Source organism: Dendrobates tinctorius, unplaced genomic scaffold (assembly GCF_039654945.1).
Source record: "Dendrobates tinctorius isolate UK_male_01 unplaced genomic scaffold, ASM3965494v1 ptg000120l, whole genome shotgun sequence".
Lineage (NCBI taxonomy): Eukaryota > Metazoa > Chordata > Amphibia > Anura > Dendrobatidae > Dendrobates > Dendrobates tinctorius.
The window spans coordinates 17,050,503-17,072,241 of NW_027361788.1; the positions used below are offsets into that span (position 1 = coordinate 17,050,503).

At 45.3% G+C, this 21,739-nt stretch overlaps 1 protein-coding gene across 1 annotated transcript in view; it reads right to left on the reverse strand.

The window, feature by feature from the left end:
* Window positions 1-21,739, reverse strand: part of LOC141101617 (myosin-4-like) — a 73,348-nt gene that overhangs the window by 19,508 nt on the left and 32,101 nt on the right. The window contains exons 22-26 of the mRNA XM_073590793.1: window positions 7,518-7,694; window positions 7,274-7,419; window positions 7,112-7,202; window positions 998-1,387; window positions 789-915 (exon numbers count right to left, since the gene is read on the reverse strand). Coding sequence (XP_073446894.1) covers window positions 789-915; window positions 998-1,387; window positions 7,112-7,202; window positions 7,274-7,419; window positions 7,518-7,694 — 931 coding nt within the window. The remainder of the gene's footprint in view (window positions 1-788; window positions 916-997; window positions 1,388-7,111; window positions 7,203-7,273; window positions 7,420-7,517; window positions 7,695-21,739) is intronic.

A 21,739-nucleotide genomic window follows, 5' to 3' on the forward strand; every position in this document is an offset into this window, starting at 1 on the left:
TGTGGCATGTGTCAATGACTGCCTTCTGAATATCTGTCAAGTCAGCATGTCTTCCCCATGATTGTGGAGCCTACTGAAACAGACTAAGGGACCTTTTTAAAGGCTTAGGAAGGCTTTGCAGGTGTTTTTTTCTAACTATTCTAATTTACTGAGATAATGACTTTTGGGTTTTCATTGGCTGTAACCATAATCATCAACATTAACAGAAATAAATACTTGAAATAGATCACACTGTTTCTCATAACTCTATATATGAATTTCACTTTTTGTATTGAAGAACTGAAATAGATGAACTTTTTGATGATATTCTAATTTTGTTAGAAGCTCCTGTACCTCTGAGTGAATCAAATTTGAGTATCGCTCGATTCTTGAAAAAGAACCAAAATTAATATATCAGTAAGAAACAGGGATCATGGCGGTCAATAAATATGTTAATGCGTCTTCACTACACATATATTTAGGAAGGTTTATGGAATAAATGTTTGCTGGGAGTGCTATTTTAACACACAATGATCACAAAATGAAACAGAAAGCTCTCCTGTATCTAACCCAACCTCAAAGTGGAGCTACTGGGACCAGCAGCAATATCTTGAGATTGATTGAGGGACTCTTTTAACATATGCACATAAGTGCATAAGGGTATTTCTTTTTCAAGTGGACAACCCCTTCAGTTACAAATAACTAAAAAAGTGTTAATGACAAATTGCTATATTTTATCTTATATTGTGTATTGTTTCCCAAAGCTTTTATGAGTCAAGATTTATGTAAATTACTATATTTTAGTTTACCATTTTCACACTGAAAACGAGATCTTAGTACAGTGAGGTCATTAATCGAGCGCATGTGCTCTTCATCCTTGGCCTTCATTTCGTTGAGCTGATCATCAGCTACACGGTTCATTTTTTCTAAATTGGCCTTTGAAAAAAATAAACATTCATGTTGGCAGTAGTGGCGGATAGTAGTCTAATGACTGAAGAAAAACATAGAATTGCATTACCTTAGTTTTAGATACGCTCTCCAGGTTGCTGGAAAGATCATCAACTTCCATTTTCAGTTCACTCTTTTCTTTCTCTAGTTTTTGTTTCACACGCTGCAGGTTATCAAGCTGTTCCCCAAGCTCGGTTACACTATCAGCATGTTTTTTGCGTAAAGAGGCAGCTGTAGCTTCATGCTGAAGAGTTGCTTCTTCCAGATCATGTCTCAGCTTCTGGAAATCCACTTCACGCTTCCTATTTAACTCAACCTGGGCAGATGTTGCACCTCCAGCCTCTTCAAGTCTATCACTGATTTCCTCCAATTCTCTAGAGAGCTCAGCTCTTTGCTTTTCAACTTTGCCCCGAGCTGCCCTTTCAAACTCAATTTCTTCTTCAAGTTCTTCAATACGAGCCTACATAATAATACTTAATTAGTAGAGATAAGTAATTTGACCCCAGGTCCCATTCAATACTCCATGGCCACTGGATAGGAGCCCTGTGGACCTTCTACCTGTACTTCTTCTGATTAGTAGGACTGAAACAACGTGCTCTGTTAGTAACAAATAAGAGGCTGTTCACAGGGCTGCTGTCTATCGACCACAGACTGCTTACCTTACAGCTGGACCAAGGTCCTGCAAATCAATTCACTCATCTTTAGTGGCATAACTATGGTCCTCGGTGCAGGATCTGGAATGCCCGTTACCCCATGCTGGTGTGAAAATATATATATACAGTGGAAACCAGAGGTTTACATCCACTATATAAAAAGACACATCTGCATGTTTTTCTCAATATCTGACATGAAATCAGAATAAACCTTTCCCATTTTAGGTCAATTGGGATTATCATAGTTATTAAAATTTGCCAGAATAATGAGATAGATTGTTTTAAGGCATTTTTATTACTTACTGCAAAGTCAAAAGTTTAGATACATTTCATTAGTATTTGGTACAATTGCCGTTAAACTGAATGACTTGGGTAAAACATTTGGGATCTCCTTCCACAAGCTTCTCACAATAGTTGGTCAAAATTTGGGCCCATTCCTCCAGACAAAACTGGTGTAATTGATCCAGGTTTGTAGGTTGCCTTGTTTACACCTGCCTTTTTCAGCTTTCAGGGCTTTGTGATGGCCACTCCAAAACATTGACTTTGTTATCCTTAAGCCACTTTGTTACCATTTTGGCAGTATGGTTCAGGTCATTGTCCATTTAGAAGACCCATTTCCGCCCAAGGTTTAACTTCTTGGTTGATGTCCTGAGATATTGTTTCAGTAATGCCACATAATCTTCTTTTGGAAGTATTGCCATCTATTTTATGAAGTACACCAGTCCCTCATGCAGCAAAACAACCCCACAACATGATGCTGCCACCCCTATGATTCCCAGTTGAGATGGTGTTCTTAGGCTTCCAAACTTCTCCCTTTTTCCTCCAAACATAATCATGTTCATTATGTCCAAAAGTTAACTTTTAGTTTCATTAGACCACAGGACATGTCTCCAGAAATGAAGGTCTTTGCTCCTGTTTGCATTTGCAAACATTAATCTGGCTTGTTTATGTTTCTTTTGGAGTAATGGCTTCTTCCTGGCAGAGTGGCCATTCAGCCCATGTTGATACAGTACTCGTTTCACTGTGGATATTGACACAATCTTACCAGCTTCCGCCATCATCTTCACAAGGTGTTTTGCTTTTGTCCTTGGGTTGATATCCACATGTTGGACCAAAGCATGTTCAACTATGGGACACAGAAACTGTCTCCTTCCTGAGCGGTATGATGGCTGGACATTTCCATCTTGTTGTACTTGCGTATAATTGTATGTACAGATGAACAAGACACCCTAAGGTATCTTGAAATTGTACCCAAGGATGAGCCGGACTGGTGCAATGATCCTGATATCTTGGCTGATTTTTTGAAACTTTCCCATGTTGCTTCACAAAGAAGCAGTGTGTTTCAGGTGTGCATTAAAATACATCAGAAGTTTCCAAATACAAGACATCATATGGGCTGTACAGAATTGTTTAAAGGCATAGTAATCTTAGTGTATATAAACTTTTGACTTTGCAGTATGTGATAAAAATACCTTTAGAACATTCTCTCTCTCATTGTTCTGGCATTTGGCAAATATTAATAATTATGGTAATACTAATTGACCTAAAACGGGAAAGGTTTATTCTTATTTCATGTCAGGTATTGAGGAAAAACATGCAAATGTGTCTTTTATATAGTTATGTAAACTTCTGGTTTCAACTGTGTGTGTGTGTGTGTGTGTGTGTATATATATATATATATATATATATAAAGGGGAATATAAGTATTTGATATATATTCCTGATTTTGCAAGTTTTCCCACCTAAAGAGAATGGAGAGGTCTGTAATTTTTATCATAGGTACACTTCAACTGTGAGAGATAAAATGTTAAAAAACCCAGAAAGTCACATTATGATTTTTGCATATTTAATTTGCATTATATTGCTTGAAATACAGTGCCTTGCAATAGTTTTCGGCCCCCTGGAACTTTTCAACCTTTTCCCACATATGCTTCAAACATAAAGATACCAAATGTAAATTTTTGGTGAAGAATCAACAAGTGTGACACAATTGTGAAGTTGAACGAAATTTATTGGTTATTTTAAATTTTTGTGAAAATACAAAAACTGAAAAGTGGGGTGTGCAATATTATTCGGCCCCTTTACTTTCAATGCAGCAAACTCACTCCAGAAGTTCATTGTGGATTTCTGAATGATCCAATGTTGTCCTAAATGACTAATGATGATAAATATAATCCACCCGTGTGTAATCAAGTGTCCGTATAAATGAACCTGCTCTGTGATAGTCTCAGGGTTCTGTTTGATGCACAGAGAGCATCATGAAGACCAAGGAACACAACAGGCAGGTCCGTGATACTGTTGTGGAGAAGTTTAAAGCCGGATTTGGATACAAAATGATTTCCAAAACTTTAAACATCCCAAGGAGCACTGTGCAGGTGATCATATTGAAATGGAAGGAGTATCATACCACTGCAAATCTACCAAGACCCGGCCGTCCCTCTAAACTTTCATCTCAAACAAGGAGAAGACTGATCAGAGATGCAGCAAAGAGGCCCATGATCACTCTGGATGAACTGAAGAGATCTACAGTTGAGGTGGGACCATCTGTCCATAGGACAACAATCAGTCATACACTGCACAAATCTTGCCTTTATGGAAGAGTGGCAAGAAGAAAGCCATTTCTCAAAGATATCCATAAAAAGTGTTGTTTAAAGTTTGCAACAAGCCACCTGGGAGACTCACCAAACATGTGTAAGAAGGTGCTCTGGTCAGATTAAACCAAAATCGAACTTTTTGGCAACAATGCCAAATGATATGTTTGGCGTAAAGGCAACACAGCTCATCACCCTGAACACACCATCCCTACTGTCAAACATGATGGTGGCAGCATCATGGTTTTGGCCTGCTTTTCTGCAGCGGGGCCTGGTAAGCTGGATAAAATTGATGGGAAGATGGATGGAGCCAAATACAGGACCATTCTTGAAGAAAACCTGTTGGAGTCTGCAAAAGACCTGAGACTGGGACGGAGATTTGTCTTTCAACAAGACAATGATCCCAAACATAAAGCAAAATCTACAATGGACCGGTTCACAAATAAACGTATCCAGGTGTTTGAATGGCCAATTCAAAGTCCAGACCTGAATCCAATTGAGAATCTGTGGAAAGAGCTGAAAACTGCTGTTCACAAATGATCTCCATCCAACCTCACTGAGCTAGAGCTGTTTGCCAAGGAAGAATGGGCAAGAATTTCAGTCTCTCGATGTACAAAACTGATAAAGACATACCCCAAGCGACTGGCAGCTGTAATCGCAGCAAAAGGTGGCACAACCAGTATTAAGTTACAGGGGCCGAATAATATTGCACACCCCACTTTTCAGGTTTTTAATTTCCACAAAAATTTAAAATAACCTATAAATTTCGTTCAACTTCACAATTGTCTCCCACTTGTTGTTGATTCTTCACCAAAAATTTACATTTTGTATCTTTATGGTTGAAGCATGATATGTGGGAAATGGTTGAAAAGTTCCAGGGGGCCGAATACTTTCGCAAGGCACTGTAAGTATTTTATACAATAGAAAAACAGAGCTAAATTGCAATCCATTGTTTGCAATTACAGAGGTCAGAGTTTTCCTGAAGTTCTTGACCAAATTTGCACACGCTGCAGCAGGGATTTTGGCCCATTCCTCCATAGAGATCTTATCCAGATCTTTCAGGTTTCAGGACTGTCGCTGGGCAAAAGGTTTCGGGGCTGTCGCTGGGATTTTCTTTTGGGTTCTAGTCTGGAGACTGGGATAGTCCACTCCAGAACCTTGAAATGCTTCTTACGGAGCCATTCCTTAGTGGCCCTGGCTGTGTATTTCATGTCATTATCATGCTGGAAGAGCTATGCATGACCTGTCTTCAATACTCTTACTGAGGGAAGGAGGTTGTTAGCGAAATCTGGCTGTACGTGACTCCATCCATTCTTCCTTCAATGTAGTGCAGTCGTCCTGCTGCAGAAAAGCACCCCCAAGGTATGATGTTTCCCTCACCATGCTTCACTGCTGGAACTGTCTTCTTGGGGTTGTACTCATCCTCATTTCTTCAAACACGGCAAGTGGAGTTGATACCAAGAAGTTTTATTTTGGTCTAATCTGACCATATGACCTTTTGTCATGCCTCATCTGGATCATTCAGATGGTCATTAGCGAACTTCAAAACGGGCCTGGACATTTGCTGGTGTTAGCAGGGGGACCTTTCGTGCCATGCTGGATTTTAATGAATGACTGTATAGTGTGTTACTAACGATAATATTTGAGACTGTGGTCCCAGCTCTCTTCAGGTCATTGACCAGGTCCTCTCATGCAGTTCTGGACTGATTCGTGACCTTTCTCAGAATCATCCTTACCACATGAGGCAAGATCTTGTATGGAGCCCCAGACCGAGGAAGATTGACAGTCATCTTGTGTTTCTTGCATTTTCTATAGCCATGATGGAGAGGTTGGAGTGAGATTTGTTTAGTGTTTGGAAAGGTGTCTTTTATACATGTAACGAGTTCAAAGATGTTTAATTATAACAGGTAGTAAGTGCAGAGAAGGGCTTCTTTTTTAAATATTCTGATTTTAAACAGAGGCTGAGCAGACCTCTGTCTTAGAAAGTTTAATGAATCCTGCATTGAGCAGAGGGTTGGACATAATGACCCTGGAGGTCCCTTCCAACTTAAACATTCTGTGATTCTAAACTAGGTGCAATTAACACAGGTAATGAGTCCAGAGTAAGAGGACTTGTTGAAGAAAAACTAACATATCTGCTAGAGCCAGAATTCTTGCTGGCTGGAAGGTGATCAAATACTTATTTCATGCAATAAAATGTAATTTAAGTATTTAAAACTCATACAATGTGTTTTTCTGGTTTTTATTTTTAGATTCTGTCTCTCATAGTTTAAGTGTACCTGCAATAAAAATTACAGACCTCTCCCTTCTTTGTAGGTGGGAAAACCTGCAAAATCGGCTGTGTATCAAATACTTATTTTCCCCACTGTATGTCCCTCATCTTGATATATATGTCCCTTATCATGTGCCGCATCCTGGTATTATATATATCCTTATCCTGATCTACATCCCCCATCATGGTATGGTATAGGTAATCCCCATCCAGGTATAACCCCCATCCTACTATATGTCCTTACTTCTGTCGCTGGTCTTTATTGTGTAGAAAAAAAACATTATATTCACCTTCTCTCCGCTCCCCTGCTTCACGGCGTCCTCTTCTGAAGCCGGCAGCTGACTTCAGCGTGCAAGCAACGGAAGCACATGACGTCATTGCCATGCGCCTCTAGTCACGTGCACACTGACATCAGCTGCTGGCCTCTGATTGGCCAGCAAAGTGTATTGCCACGCCCGGACTGGATGGGTCTGTGCACCGCAATACACTTCAATTGAATGTTCATCAGAGACTCACAGTGGACCCATATCCACATGGGCCCGGTCGCTGTTGAGACCTTTATGACCATAGTCATTACACCCCTGTTCCCCTCTTTTATAATTACCAGACCAACGGTGAAATGATGTGATATAAAGATTGTTACATAGTTGTGTTTCATGGTGAAATACCTGCAGTTCCTTGATCTTCTTGTTCAATTGTAAACCCTGGGACTGCTCATCCTCTATCTTTCCGTGGAGCTGGGAAATGTCAAAGTCTTTTCTGTTGAAGAGAATTTATATTTTTTATATAAGCTAAATTAAAAAGAATTTGGTGTACAAAAAAATACTAACTTTTTCAATTTTTCTTCATTTTGTTGCTTATCATTTTCAAGATCCATGACTGTTTCTTGAGAAAGTTTGAGTTCACCTTCAAGCTTTCTCTTGGTCCTTTCTAGATCAAGACAAAGTTTCTTCTGTTGCTCCAAGGATCCTTCTAACTGGAAGATTAAGAAATGTAATCAGTTTATTGGTAGATTGTTAACGTGGGTAAAATAATCAAAACATGCTATTATATTATTTGTTTATATATACGAACATCATCTACTTGCTGCTCCAGTTTTGTCTTGGCTTTTGTCAAAGTACTGACTTTGTCTTCCTCAGCCTGCAGGTCATCAAGAGTTTGTTGATGAGCTTCTTGAAGAGCCTTCTTTTCCTTGGTGATCTTTGATACATTTTCATCTACAGTGGCCAATTCTTCAGTGAGATTTTTAACCTATGAAGAAAGATTATCTTAAAAGTGTTGCCTAACCATAAAAAAAACCTTAATATAGATGAGAATGTTCTTATTTTAAAAAAGAGATCTAAATCACCTTACCAGTCCCCATCTTTCTGGGTTCTGGCTTCCCATTTTTCTGCTGTCCTGTATACATTCTTTGTATACATTCATGTATCATCTAGCTACCTAACTGCTGCAAGAAATCACTGGTTGAACAGGGATGAACAGAGATTTCATGTGTCATTCAGCCACCACCTTGACTACTACAATAAACCAGTGATTGATTGCAGCAGTTAGGTGGCTTGATAAAACGTGATTAGCTTGGAGAAGAACAGAATCCAGTCAAAACCAGAGCACCGGATGATTGATCAGATACGTTTTTTCATTTATAAGATTCTAAACCGTTTTTACAATTTTTTTCCTCGATCTAGAGCCATAACTTTTTATACCTCTGTCAACATAACCGTATGCTTGTTTGGAAGACAAGTTGTAATTTTGAATTTTTTGCCACAGAACGTACTGAAAAATGGGGAAAAATTTGAAGTGAGCTAAAATAGGGAAAAAACACAATTCTGCCACTATTTTGGGGTTAAATTTTTATGCCGTTCATTATGCTGTAAAATTAATTTGACAAAAGGATTCTACAGATCAGTAGGATTACAGCTATATCAAACTTATATAGTTTTCTTTATTTTAGTGACTGAAAAATTGTGATCAATAAAAAAAAAGTAGTTTATGTCACCAATTTCCAAGACCAAAAACTATTTTTCTATTGATGGAGCTGTATAAGTGGTTGTTTACCTGTTACATTCTGAGCTCTAATTTTTATTGTTGCTATTTTGGGGTACCCTTTGAAGTTTTGATCACTTTTTATTACATTTTTGGGGGGATGTGCGGTGAAAGAATATATAGCATTTTAGACTTTCCTTTCTTTCAAAAAATTGTGAACATGAAAAAAAAATAGTTTGTCACCAATTTCCAAGACCAAAACGATTTTTCCATTGATGGAGCTGTACGAGAGGTTATTTACTTGTTACATTCTGAGCTGTAGTTTTTATTGTTGCTATTTTGAGGTACACATTGAAGTTTTGATCACTTTCATTGCATTTTTTGGGGGATGTGCGGTGATAGAAAATAATGCAGTTTTGGCTTTCCATTTTTTGTTTTACAGCTTTTACCTTTCTGGTTAAAATACTTTAGATTTTTATAGATCATACAATTAGATATGTGGCAATATTGAGTATGCAGTAGTACCAAATTTTTTTTTAAATTTCTTTATTTTTAAATTTAGCAAAGAGGAGTGTTTCTAAACATATATATGTTACATATGCTATATATACATACAGTGGGGAAAATAAATATTTTATGCACTTCCGATTTTTCAAGTTTTCCCACCTACAAGGAATGGAGAGGTCTGCAATTTTTATTGTAGGTTCACTTCAACTGTGAGAAACAGAATCTTTAAAAAAGAAGCCCTCCTACTCTGCACCTGTATTTATTGAACCTGTTTGAACTTTTTGCCTGTATAAAAGACACCTGTCCACACAATGAATCACACTCCAACCTCTCCACCATGGCCAAGACCAAAGAGTTGTCTAAGTACACCAGGGTCAAAAATGTAGACCTGCACAAGGCTGGGATAGGCTACAGGCCAATAGGCAAGCAGCTTTTTTGAGAAGGCAACAACTGTTAGCACAATTATTAGACAATGGAAGAAACACAACATGACTGTCACTCTTCCTCGGTCTGAGCTTCCATGCCAGATCTTGCCTCGATACGGTAAGGGTGATTCTGAGAAAGGTCAGGAATCATCCCAGAACTACATGGGAGGACGTGGTCAATGACCTAAAGAAAGCTGTCCCACAATCTCAAACATTAAAATTAGTAACACACTACGCTGTCATGGATTATATTCCTGCAGGGCACGCAAGGACCCCCTGCCCACGCCAGCACATGTCCAGGCCCATGTGAAGTTTGCCAATGACTATCTAGATGATCCAGAGGAGGCATGGGAGAAGGTCATGTGGTTGGATATGTCCAAGTTAAACTATTTGGTATCAACTCGACTCGCCGTGTTTTGATGAAGAAGAAGGATGAGTACAACCCCAAGAAAACCGTCCCAATCATGAAGCATGATGGGGGAAACATACTTTGGGGGTTGTTTTCTGCAAAGGGGACAGGACGACTACACCATATTGAAGGTAGGATGTATGGAGTTATATATAGTGAGATTTAGGTCAACAAACTTCTTCCCTCAGTAAAAGCATTGAAGACGAGTCATGACTGGGTCTTCCAGCATGACAATGCAAGAGAAGAAGAATAAAAAAACGAAGATGCAAGTCCAAATATGTGAATAAAATATACAACTTTATTTAGTCAAATACATTAAAAAGTATAGGGTGGGGAAAATGACTGGTAGTGCAACAGACGCAATTCTGCTTGACACTCACATATAAGTTGTGGACATATAACGTAACTATGATTAGTATAAATCACTAGCTGAAGAGCCCGGCGCTGCCCGGGCATAGTAGTTAACTACGGTTAGTTATAACAAATTATAATGATTATATCTATATATATATATAAAGCTGAGTGTAGAGCCCCGCCCACTCCGCATAGCCACATTTACTATAATATCCCACATCATCCCGTCAACCAGAGCTACCGGACTACTACCCCTAATATCCCACATCATCCCATCAGCCAGAGCCACCGGACAACTACCACTAATATCCCACATCATGCCGACGCAGCAGCCGGGCTACTACCCTACTACCCCTAATATCCCACATCATCCGTCAGCCAGAGCCACCGGACCACTACCTGTTATGAATGGGTCACCGAGGAGAAAAAAGACAGAACAAGCTAAGTCACAGAAAACCAGAGGGGTTGGTAACTATGCAGATTGCAGATCCCTGATCTTACCACACAACCAGCAGTAGCTGTGAAGCGTGCCTACGATGTTCCTAGATGCCTCGTCACAGCCGGAGGACTAAATAAGCCTAAAGCAAGAAAAGGGAAAACTAACTGGCCCAGAGCAGACCCCAAAGGAATAGATAGCCCACACATGTACTGACGGTGAAACAAGATGAAGGCAAAAACACAGGCAGGAAAATAGGCTGAGCAAATGATGGGGCCCAAACTAACTAGACAGGAACAGAAAGGAAAGACACTGTCTGCAACCTGCAAAAAACTCTACAAAAATCATGTCCAACACGCCTGATAGCAAAATTAACCCTGAAGTCACTAGACTTCTCGCACTATATCAGCACTCTGAAATATTTTGAGACCAAGCAAAAAGAGACCGAACTAGTAAGGGACAAAAAGCCAATTGGCAAAATACTGATAAATAAGAGTGGAAATTCAGCACAGCCCCCAGCAGGGGCAGGCTGACCACACCAAAAAACTGAATAGACCAACAAAACAAGTGAGAACATTAGCAAAAAAACTTAGCTTTAGATGACTGGAACAGAGCTGAAACCAAGAGCTGACAAGCCAGAAGGAATCACCAGCAACTGAATAGGGCGTCGGCTGTCTTAAATCCAATCTGAGACTCCTGAGATCCAATCGTCATCCTCATTCTCAGGTGACAGATCTCCACCGATCAAATCAGCCTCTCTACCTCCTGTTACCACCAGAGGGAGTCTGGAATGAGAACTCACAACTGGTGAACCAGAGAATGAACTCACAACTACCCCTAATATCCCACATCATCCTGTCAGTCAGAGCCACTGGACTACTCCCCCTAATATCCCACATCATCCCATCAGCCTGGGGTCTGAACCAGAGCGCTGAGTGGAAGGGTCCTAACTTCCATACCGGGGATCCCTTTAAGAGAGGCCTGGCATCAGAACCAGAGCAGTGAGTGGATTTGCCCTGACTTCCATACCAATGATCCCTTTAATAGAAGCCTGGGATGAGAATCAGAGCGCTGAGGGATTTACCCTAACTTCCATACCGGAGATCCCTTTAAGAGAGGCCTGGGGTCAGTACCAAAGCGCAGAGTGGATTTGCCCTCACTTCCATACCAATAATCCCTTTAAGAGGGGCCTTGGGTCAGAACCAGAGTGCTGAGTGGATTTGTATAACAATGATCCCTTTAATAGAACCCTGGGGTCAGAATCAAAGCGCTGAGGGATTTGCCCTAATTTCCATGCAGGAGATCCCTTTAAGAGAGCCTGGGGTCAGTACCAAAGCACAGAGTGGATTTGCCCTAACTTCCATATCAATAATCTGTTTAAGAGATCCTGGGGTCAGAACCACAGAGCTGAGTGGAACGGTCCTAACTTCCATACCAGGGATCCCTTAAAGAGAGGCCTGGTGTCAAAACCAAAGCGCTGGATGGATTTGCTCTGACTTCCATACCAATGATCACTTTAAGAGGGAAGATGTGCCCATAGGATGGAGGATGTGTGATGTGTATATGGGCACGGGAGGTGGGATTCATTTCTGTCATGTGTTCTCTGCTCCTTTTCGGGGTCAGACAATGGCTGGGAGCTTATGTTCCCAGGGATGCTAGCTTTATCCCACCATGTCAGTGTCTGCTGAGGTGTTGTCAAGTGGGAAAACATGCTCATAGCAACCAATCACAGCTCAGCTTCTTTTAACCAGCTCTGGTGAAATGAGAGATGCTTAGTGATTGGTTGCAAGGAAAACTGTTGCTCATAGCAACCAATCACAGCTCAGCTTTTTTTGAACAGCTCTGGTGAAATGAAAGATGCTTCGCGATTGGTGATACACACATACATACATTCAGTCTTATATATATAGATAATTACGTTATATGTCCACAACTTTTTAATGTCCCAACTCCATACTTTTTAATGTATTTGACTAAATAAAGTTGTACATTTTATTTGCATATTTGGACTTGCATTTTTGTTTTTTCTTTTTCTCTTGCAAGTATGCTCACCGATGAGAGCGTAATAGATCCATAAATATACATGGGGTTTTGGTAGGGGATTTTCCTTTCTATTTATTTTATATTATTTATTTGTTATAATTTCATACTACCTAGAGGTGTATTTCTATCCCTTCCTGTGATGTACAATGTCTGTGAGGTATGGGGTTTTGTCTACAAAATATGATGTTTTCTGTTGTAACTTTCCAGAAAAATCCAGCCCTCTATGCCAATGCAGGCTGTCAGCTCATGCAGCACCTTCCCCCCTCCTCTTTTCGCCCATGGCTCACTCACACACTGACCAGTGCCCCCTGCCTGGGCTAGCTCTGAAACCTTAAACCAACTTCCTCTCGAAGAGCAGGGGGAAGGGATCCCTTTGTTCGGAAAAACACAGGCTGTATGCCGGTATATGGGAAACATAAAAGTCATATTACGAAAACCATACCCCCTAGAGATATGAAAATCATATTTTTGTAACCTGAGCGGTCCCAGCTTCGAGACCGCGTATGTTTCGAAGTTCTACCCTGTCCAGAACCTGAGATATGATTTGCGCCCAAATGGACGGTCATATCGCATAGATGTTTGATGTTTTCTTGATGGGCTCATTACGCTGGGAAACATGATACCACTGATGAGTCCATACCAGCTTCTCCCATAAAGTTATAGCTAATCTAAGTTTTGTAGCCAAAACATAACTTGGATAAGAGAGGTGGGATCAACCCAGAATGCACCTCTCCGTGATGTCACATAGGAAAGTCTATAAGGCATTTCCTGGGCAAACCAGCTCAGAACAGCTGCAGAGTCGGTGCTGACAAGAACTCCAGATGAATGGAGACGTGTGGCTCCTCCCCCCTTAAAGCCGCATGGTCTGCCTAAGGAACAATATGGAACTGTGAGTGTAATCTCTTTGTTTTCTCCACTTTTATTTTATACCTGTACTGTACATATTTTATGTCTCAATTTTATAGCAACTTTTATCTGTAATCACTGTCCTCTTTCGGAAAATAAATGAAATTATTTAGATCTGTCTCCATGCTCTAAGAATCGAACTATATGCCTTTGATAGATAATCGCTACTAATTCAAGGGGTTTGCCACGGACCCACTTAATTTAACACTGTGAATTAAGTAACCGTGACTGGTGGCAGCGCGTTGTGTACGGCTATTACGGCTTGCTGGCAGTCTAGAAGGGTCTTATATTGCTGAGTAAGGGGCTTCAGCCACAGCATTGATAATTCCCTTACTGCAGAAGCCTAATTGCCGGTTCACAACAGGCAGCCCGTCCGGCGACTAATTATCCTAGGTGCAGTTCCCTGACTGACCTGAGGGTAAGGGGGGCGCCGGAGAGCTGCGAGTTCCAAAGTGGAACTGGGAAAGTGGGATATACACAAATCCCCGCAGAACTTGGAAGATTGATAGCAGTGGTGGGGCATCCAAATTAAACTCCCCCTGCGGCAAATTGTAGAGCGAGATTAGCTTGCTGGATATTTTTGGTCACATGGTGCCAGTGTTGGGATAACTAAGATAAGCCCCACTGCGCCTGTGATAGCCGTGTGCCGGCATTGTGTCACGCCCCTCCGTCCGCTGATACACCCGTGTCAGTGGTGGGACTGTGACATAGTGGTGACACAGGGTCCGCTGTCCGTCGCGTTTTGGTGGCAGCGGGACTCCCGTTAGTGTCGCCCGTAAGTGGACGAACGGCCGTGGGCTGTTCGTCACATATTGGTGGCAGAGCGGTGGGATAATCCTAGAGCATTAGTGATTTGGTTTGAGCAATCATTCCTCTCACTAAAGACCTGCACGGTTCCTGCGGGAATCCTGCATCATAGGTTTTGGAGAACAGACTCAGTGGTTACTAGTCCTGAGACATTAGTGTGTACTTGCAAGTATCCCCCTCCCGTTTCTTCGTTTTTCTTTTTCTATCTTTTATTTGGCAACCATGGCGGCGATGACAGTGGAGTGGTATCAGAAGCAGAAAAAGGACACCCTTGCTGGGTTATGCACGTACCGAGGCATAGACGCCGCAGGAGGAACCAAAGATCAAATGATCGCGGCTCTAGTGCAGCTGGACAACGGCCAGAATCCAGCGAGCGCAGAAGTTGGCCCAAGTTGCCATGGGGCTGCAGCAGAGGCTCCACTCCTGAGCGCTGGCCCCACATTCAACCAGAACGGGGTGGACCCCTATCTGCAAATGGCCTTGGACGAACTCCCCGCCGAAGACAGGGATGGGCGGGTGAGGCTGATCCAGCAATATCGGCAGGAGGCCCAAGCCGAACGTGAGCGCCAAGCTGAGGCTGAGAGGGTCGAGCGTCAAGCCCAGGCTGAGAGAGCTGAGCGCCATGCAGAAGCTCAGAGGGCCCATGAGCTGGAGATGCTCCAGCGGGGGTGGAATGCCCCCACAGCCCGAAGCCGTGAGCCCAGCAGCGTCCAGACTCCTAAACCCCGGCCAGAGCATTTTCCCGTGATGGAAAAGGATGGGGACTTGGACACGTTCCTGCGAGCCTTTGAGAAAGCCTGCAGACAGTACCAGCTGCCTAGAGACCAATGGGCAAGGTACTTGACCCCAGGGCTAAAAGGCAAAGCCCTGGAGGCATTTGCTTCTCTTCCGCCAGAAGCCGATGACGACTATGACGCCATAAAGCAGGCGCTGATCGCCAAATACCGGCTGACACCTGAGGTATACCGAAAGAAGTTCCGACACCTCCAACGTGGCCCACACGATAGCTACAGTGATGTGGTGCAAGGACTCAGGACCCACTTTGACCAGTGGATCCATGGACTGTCCGTTGAAACCTTTGAGCAGCTACGGGACCTGATGATCAAAGACCAGTTCCTGCATCTCTGCCCAGCTGAGGTCCGACAGTTCATCCTGGACCGCGAACCAACGAACGCGGACAAAGCGGCGCAGATCGCCGACAACCACGAGGCCAACCGGAAGCCCGAGACGCGGAGGCCAGTCACCACCAGCTGGAAAGGGGGTAAGCCAGCAACCAACCCCAATGCCCCAGCTGGCCGTCCCTCCGGAGGCCCTGTCCCTGTTGCCAACAACAGGCCGGCTACTGACAGTCGCCTGTGTCACCACTGCCAGCGGCCTGGTCACTTCTCTTACACCTGTCCGAATAGGCCGAAGAACCCCCCAGCCAAGGCCCCCGGGCCCAACGCCTCTGTTCTTTTGGTGGGAGGTGTGGTTGGGAGGGCTGACGACAACGTTCAACCTGTTCAGGTGGGGGCCCGTCTTGCTACAGGCCTCAAGGACACCGGGGCTGAACGAACCCTCATCCGTCCTGGACTGGCGGCCCCTGAAGAGTTTGTTGAGGGGAAAACCCTGACTGTCACCGGGATTGGAGGCACCCGTTGTCCCTTGCCAGTGGCACGAGTTTTTCTTGACTGGGGTGCTGGGAGCGGGTTGAGGGAGGTGGGAGTGTCTGAAAATTTGCCCACTGATGTTTTATTGGGGACTGACTTGGGGAAGATGGTTGCATACTATGTCCCTGACACCCTTCCCCAAACTGATAATAAGGGTAACGTTAACCCTGATGATGATGTTGATGATGGGAAACTGAATGTGTTACCAGCTAATGCCTTGATGAGTAATGATGCAACTAACAACCATTCTTTCCCCAGGTACGATGCTGATGCTGATGTGAATGTACCAAAGCAAACTGATAACCATTCTTTTCCTAGGAATGTTGATGTATCTGTGCCGACTGAACCCGTTAACCCTTTCTTTGAAACGGTAGATGTGTCCACAGGTACCGAGGTGCTCAGCCCCGTCACTCTGCGGAGTGAGACGGCTGAGGAACCCCTGGCAGGAGCAAGCAACGGTGCTCAAGAGAATGGGGAGGTGCATGGGGACCATGAGGAAGGTAATGCCATGCAGCTGACCAGTGCCACCGAGGAAGGTAACTGGCCCATAAGTAGCACTGCTCCTGAAGTGTTGGGGGTGGATGGGGAGGTAGAGCCCAGGGCAGCACCAGCTGGTGGGTCTGCAGAAATCCCCAGGGAGACAGCATACATAGCAGCTGTCACACGCAGTCAGAGTGCCCAGATCGCAGGTAACGCACTGTCTTCTGGACCCTCTGCTGCTACAGGAGAGACTGAACCAGAGGTGAACCCAGAGCCGGTTCCAGAGGGTCCCAGTAAAGAGGGGACCCCGACGTCACTTCTGGCAGCCTCCAGCATGGAGTTCCAGGCTGCTCTGCACTCAGATGCCAGCCTGGAGAAATTGAGAGGTCTCGCCGAGACGCCCACCTCCAAGTCTGATAAGGAGAGGGTGTTCTGGGAACGAGGAAGGTTGTACCGGGAGACAGTACCCGGAGATCCTAAAAAGGAGTGGTTGAGGGAAAGACAGCTGGTCGTCCCCTATCAGTTCAGAACCGAGTTGTTGCGGATTGCCCATGAGATTCCACTCGCTGGACACTTGGGGATCAGCAAAACAAAGGCACGGCTGTCTCAACACTTCTATTGGCCCAAGATGGGGACAGATGTATCACACTACTGCCGCTCCTGCGCCACCTGTCAAAAAGTGGGTAAGGCGGGGCCTGCTCTTAAGGCTCCCCTTATTCCTTTGCCGGTGATAGAGGAGCCTTTCCAGAGAATCGCGGTGGACCTTGTAGGACCGCTGTCCGTCCCCAGCAGCTCCGGAAAGCGATACATTCTCACCGTGGTAGACTACGCTACCCGGTACCCAGAGGCAGTAGCTCTGTCCTCAACCAGGGCAGATAAGGTGGCTGACGCACTGGTGACCATCTTTTCGAGAGTAGGATTTCCCAGGGAGATGCTTACCGATCAAGGGCCCCAATTCATGTCTCGCCTAATGGAGGCTCTCTGTGAGAAAATGCAGGTGACGCAGCTGGTATCGAGTCCGTATCACCCACAGACTAATGGTTTGTGTGAACGTTTCAACGGTACCCTCAAACAGATGCTCCGCATACTGGTTGAGACCCAAGGGCGCGACTGGGAGCGGTACCTCCCACACCTGCTGTTCGCTTACAGAGAAGTTCCGCAGGCCTCGACCGGGTTCTCCCCCTTCGAGCTCCTGTATGGCAGGCGAGTCCGGGGACCCCTTGGGTTGATAAGAGAATCCTGGGAAGATGAGCCAAACCCCACAGAAGTGTCCATCATGGATTATGTCATGCGCTTCCGTGACAAGATGCAGACCTTGACGCAGTTGGTGCATGACAACATGACGCAGGCTCAGGCTGACCAGAAGCACTGGTACGACCAGAACGCCCGGGAGCGGACCTACCAGGTGGGTCAAAAGGTGTGGGCGCTGGTCCCTGTACCAACGGATAAGCTTCAGGCAGCCTGGGAAGGCCCATACGTCGTCCACCAACAGCTCAACCCGGTCACCTACGTGGTCACGCTTGACCATGCTCGGGGTAGGCGCAAGGCCTTTCACGTCAACATGCTGAAGGCGCACTACGAACGTGAAGCTTGCATCCTACCGGTCTGCAATCTGCCAGAGGATGGGGAGGAAGATTCCCTCCTGGACATGCTGGCCCAGGCCAAGGCCAATGGGTCCATTGAGGACATGGAGATAAGTGGTTCGCTCACCGTGTCCCAGCGGTTGCAGTTGATGGCCACCCTGGAACTCTTCCGGCCCGTGTTCACCAACCGTCCTGGGAGGACGGAGTTAGCGGTTCATGAGGTGGACACCGGGAATCACGCCCCATTACGGCGAACACCTTATCGGATCTCTGAAACGGTGCAACAAGTCATGCGCCAAGAGATCGATGAGATGTTAAGGCTGGGGGTGATTCGACGGTCAAAAGGTGCGTGGGCTTCACCTGTAGTCCTCGTGCCTAAAAAGGATCGAACCACCCGGTTCTGCGTGGACTACAGGGGGCTCAACGCCATCACAACCTCTGATGCCCACCCGATGCCGCGCATCGAGGATCTGCTCGAGCGGTTGACAAACGCCAACTACATATCCATCATGGATTTGAGTCGGGGATACTGGCAGATTCCCCTGAGCCCTGAGGCGCAGGAGAAATCCGCCTTTATCACCCCCTTTGGACTGTACGAGTCCACGGTCATGCCCTTCGGCATGAAGAATGCCCCTGCCACTTTCCAGCGGATGGTCAACCACCTGCTTCGGGGACTGGAGGAGTACGCCGTGGCATACTTAGACGATATTGCCGTCTTCAGTTCCACCTGGGAGGAACACCTTCAGCACCTCCAGGAGGTGCTCAAGCGTCTTCACCAGGCAGGCCTGACCATCAAGCCGGGGAAGTGCCAGATAGGCATGCACAAGGTCCACTACCTGGGGCACCGGGTAGGCGGGGGTTCCATGAGTCCGGAGCCAGGAAAAGTGGACGCAATCGTGTCCTGGCCCACCCCCAGGACCAAGAAACAGGTGAAGTCCTTCTTGGGCACTGCAGGGTACTATAGGCGGTTCGTACAGGACTATAGCGCCCTTGCCAAACCCTTGACTGACCTCACCAAGCAGAGGCTACCCCAAACAGTCAACTGGACAGATGACTGTGAGGCGGCTTTCCAAGCTTTGAAAGCAGCCCTGTGCAACTCACCAGTGTTGAGAGCAGTCGACAGCAGTCGCCCGTTTCTGGTACAGACCGACGCCAGCGAGTTTGGCCTCGGTGCTGTGCTTAGCCAGGTCGACTCGGGGGACCAAGAGCACCCCGTGTTGTACCTGAGCCGGAAACTTTTGCCGAGGGAAGTGGCATACTCGACCATCGAGAAGGAGTGTCTGGCCATGGTGTGGGCACTGCAACGTTTGCAGCCCTACCTGTACGGGCGCGCCTTCACGGTGGTAACCGACCACAACCCTCTGAGCTGGTTGCACACAGTGTCCGGAACCAATGGAAGATTGCTCCGCTGGAGCCTTGCCCTTCAACAGTACGACTTCACTGTAAAACACAGGAAGGGCAGCGAAAACGGCAATGCCGATGGGTTGTCCCGCCGGGGCGAACCCGCTGAGGTGCGCATGGCCGATTACCGAGAGGTAATGCCTCCTTAGCGCCCTCTTAAGGGGGGAGGTGTGATGTACAATGTCTGTGAGGTATGGGGTTTTGTCTACAAAATATGATGTTTTCTGTTGTAACTTTCCAGAAAAATCCAGCCCTCTATGCCAATGCAGGCTGTCAGCTCATGCAGCACCTTCCCCCCTCCTCTTTTCGCCCATGGCTCACTCACACACTGACCAGTGCCCCCTGCCTGGGCTAGCTCTGAAACCTTAAACCAACTTCCTCTCGAAGAGCAGGGGGAAGGGATCCCTTTGTTCGGAAAAACACAGGCTGTATGCCGGTATATGGGAAACATAAAAGTCATATTACGAAAACCATACCCCCTAGAGATATGAAAATCATATTTTTGTAACCTGAGCGGTCCCAGCTTCGAGACCGCGTATGTTTCGAAGTTCTACCCTGTCCAGAACCTGAGATATGATTTGCGCCCAAATGGACGGTCATATCGCATAGATGTTTGATGTTTTCTTGATGGGCTCATTACGCTGGGAAACATGATACCACTGATGAGTCCATACCAGCTTCTCCCATAAAGTTATAGCTAATCTAAGTTTTGTAGCCAAAACATAACTTGGATAAGAGAGGTGGGATCAACCCAGAATGCACCTCTCCGTGATGTCACATAGGAAAGTCTATAAGGCATTTCCTGGGCAAACCAGCTCAGAACAGCTGCAGAGTCGGTGCTGACAAGAACTCCAGATGAATGGAGACGTGTGGCTCCTCCCCCCTTAAAGCCGCATGGTCTGCCTAAGGAACAATATGGAACTGTGAGTGTAATCTCTTTGTTTTCTCCACTTTTATTTTATACCTGTACTGTACATATTTTATGTCTCAATTTTATAGCAACTTTTATCTGTAATCACTGTCCTCTTTCGGAAAATAAATGAAATTATTTAGATCTGTCTCCATGCTCTAAGAATCGAACTATATGCCTTTGATAGATAATCGCTACTAATTCAAGGGGTTTGCCACGGACCCACTTAATTTAACACTGTGAATTAAGTAACCGTGACTGGTGGCAGCGCGTTGTGTACGGCTATTACGGCTTGCTGGCAGTCTAGAAGGGTCTTATATTGCTGAGTAAGGGGCTTCAGCCACAGCATTGATAATTCCCTTACTGCAGAAGCCTAATTGCCGGTTCACAACAGGCAGCCCGTCCGGCGACTAATTATCCTAGGTGCAGTTCCCTGACTGACCTGAGGGTAAGGGGGGCGCCGGAGAGCTGCGAGTTCCAAAGTGGAACTGGGAAAGTGGGATATACACAAATCCCCGCAGAACTTGGAAGATTGATAGCAGTGGTGGGGCATCCAAATTAAACTCCCCCTGCGGCAAATTGTAGAGCGAGATTAGCTTGCTGGATATTTTTGGTCACATGGTGCCAGTGTTGGGATAACTAAGATAAGCCCCACTGCGCCTGTGATAGCCGTGTGCCGGCATTGTGTCACGCCCCTCCGTCCGCTGATACACCCGTGTCAGTGGTGGGACTGTGACATAGTGGTGACACAGGGTCCGCTGTCCGTCGCGTTTTTGGTGGCAGCGGGACTCCCGTTAGTGTCGCCCGTAAGTGGACGAACGGCCGTGGGCTGTTCGTCACACTTCCCCCCTTCCTTTTTTGAGGTTTTATTAACAATTTTGTCAACATGACAATGACTTGAAACACACAGCCATGGCAACTAAGGAGTGGCTCCGTAAGAAGCATTTTAAGGTCATGACGTGGCCGAGCTAGTCTTCAGACCTGAACCCAATAGAAAATCTTTGGATGGAGCTGAAACTCTATGTCGCCCAGCAACAGGCTTGAAACCTAAAAGAACTGCCTTCCCCTCTGCCTTCAAACATGCCACCATCACACCCATCCTCAAAAAAACAAACTTGACCCAACTGCTATGCCCAGCTATCGCCCCATATCACTGCTCCCGTTTGCTTCCAAACTCCTTGAACAGCATGTCCATGCTCAACTTTCCTCCCACCTCTCATCTAACTCCCTCCTTGACATCCTCCAATCTGGCTTCAGCCCCCACCAATCCACTCAAACTGCCCTGACCAAATTTACTAATGACTTACAGCCAAAGCTAACAGACAGTTCTCCATCTTCCTCCTTCTCGACCTGTCCTCTGCCTTCGACACAGTCGACCACTAACTACTACTACAGATTCTTTC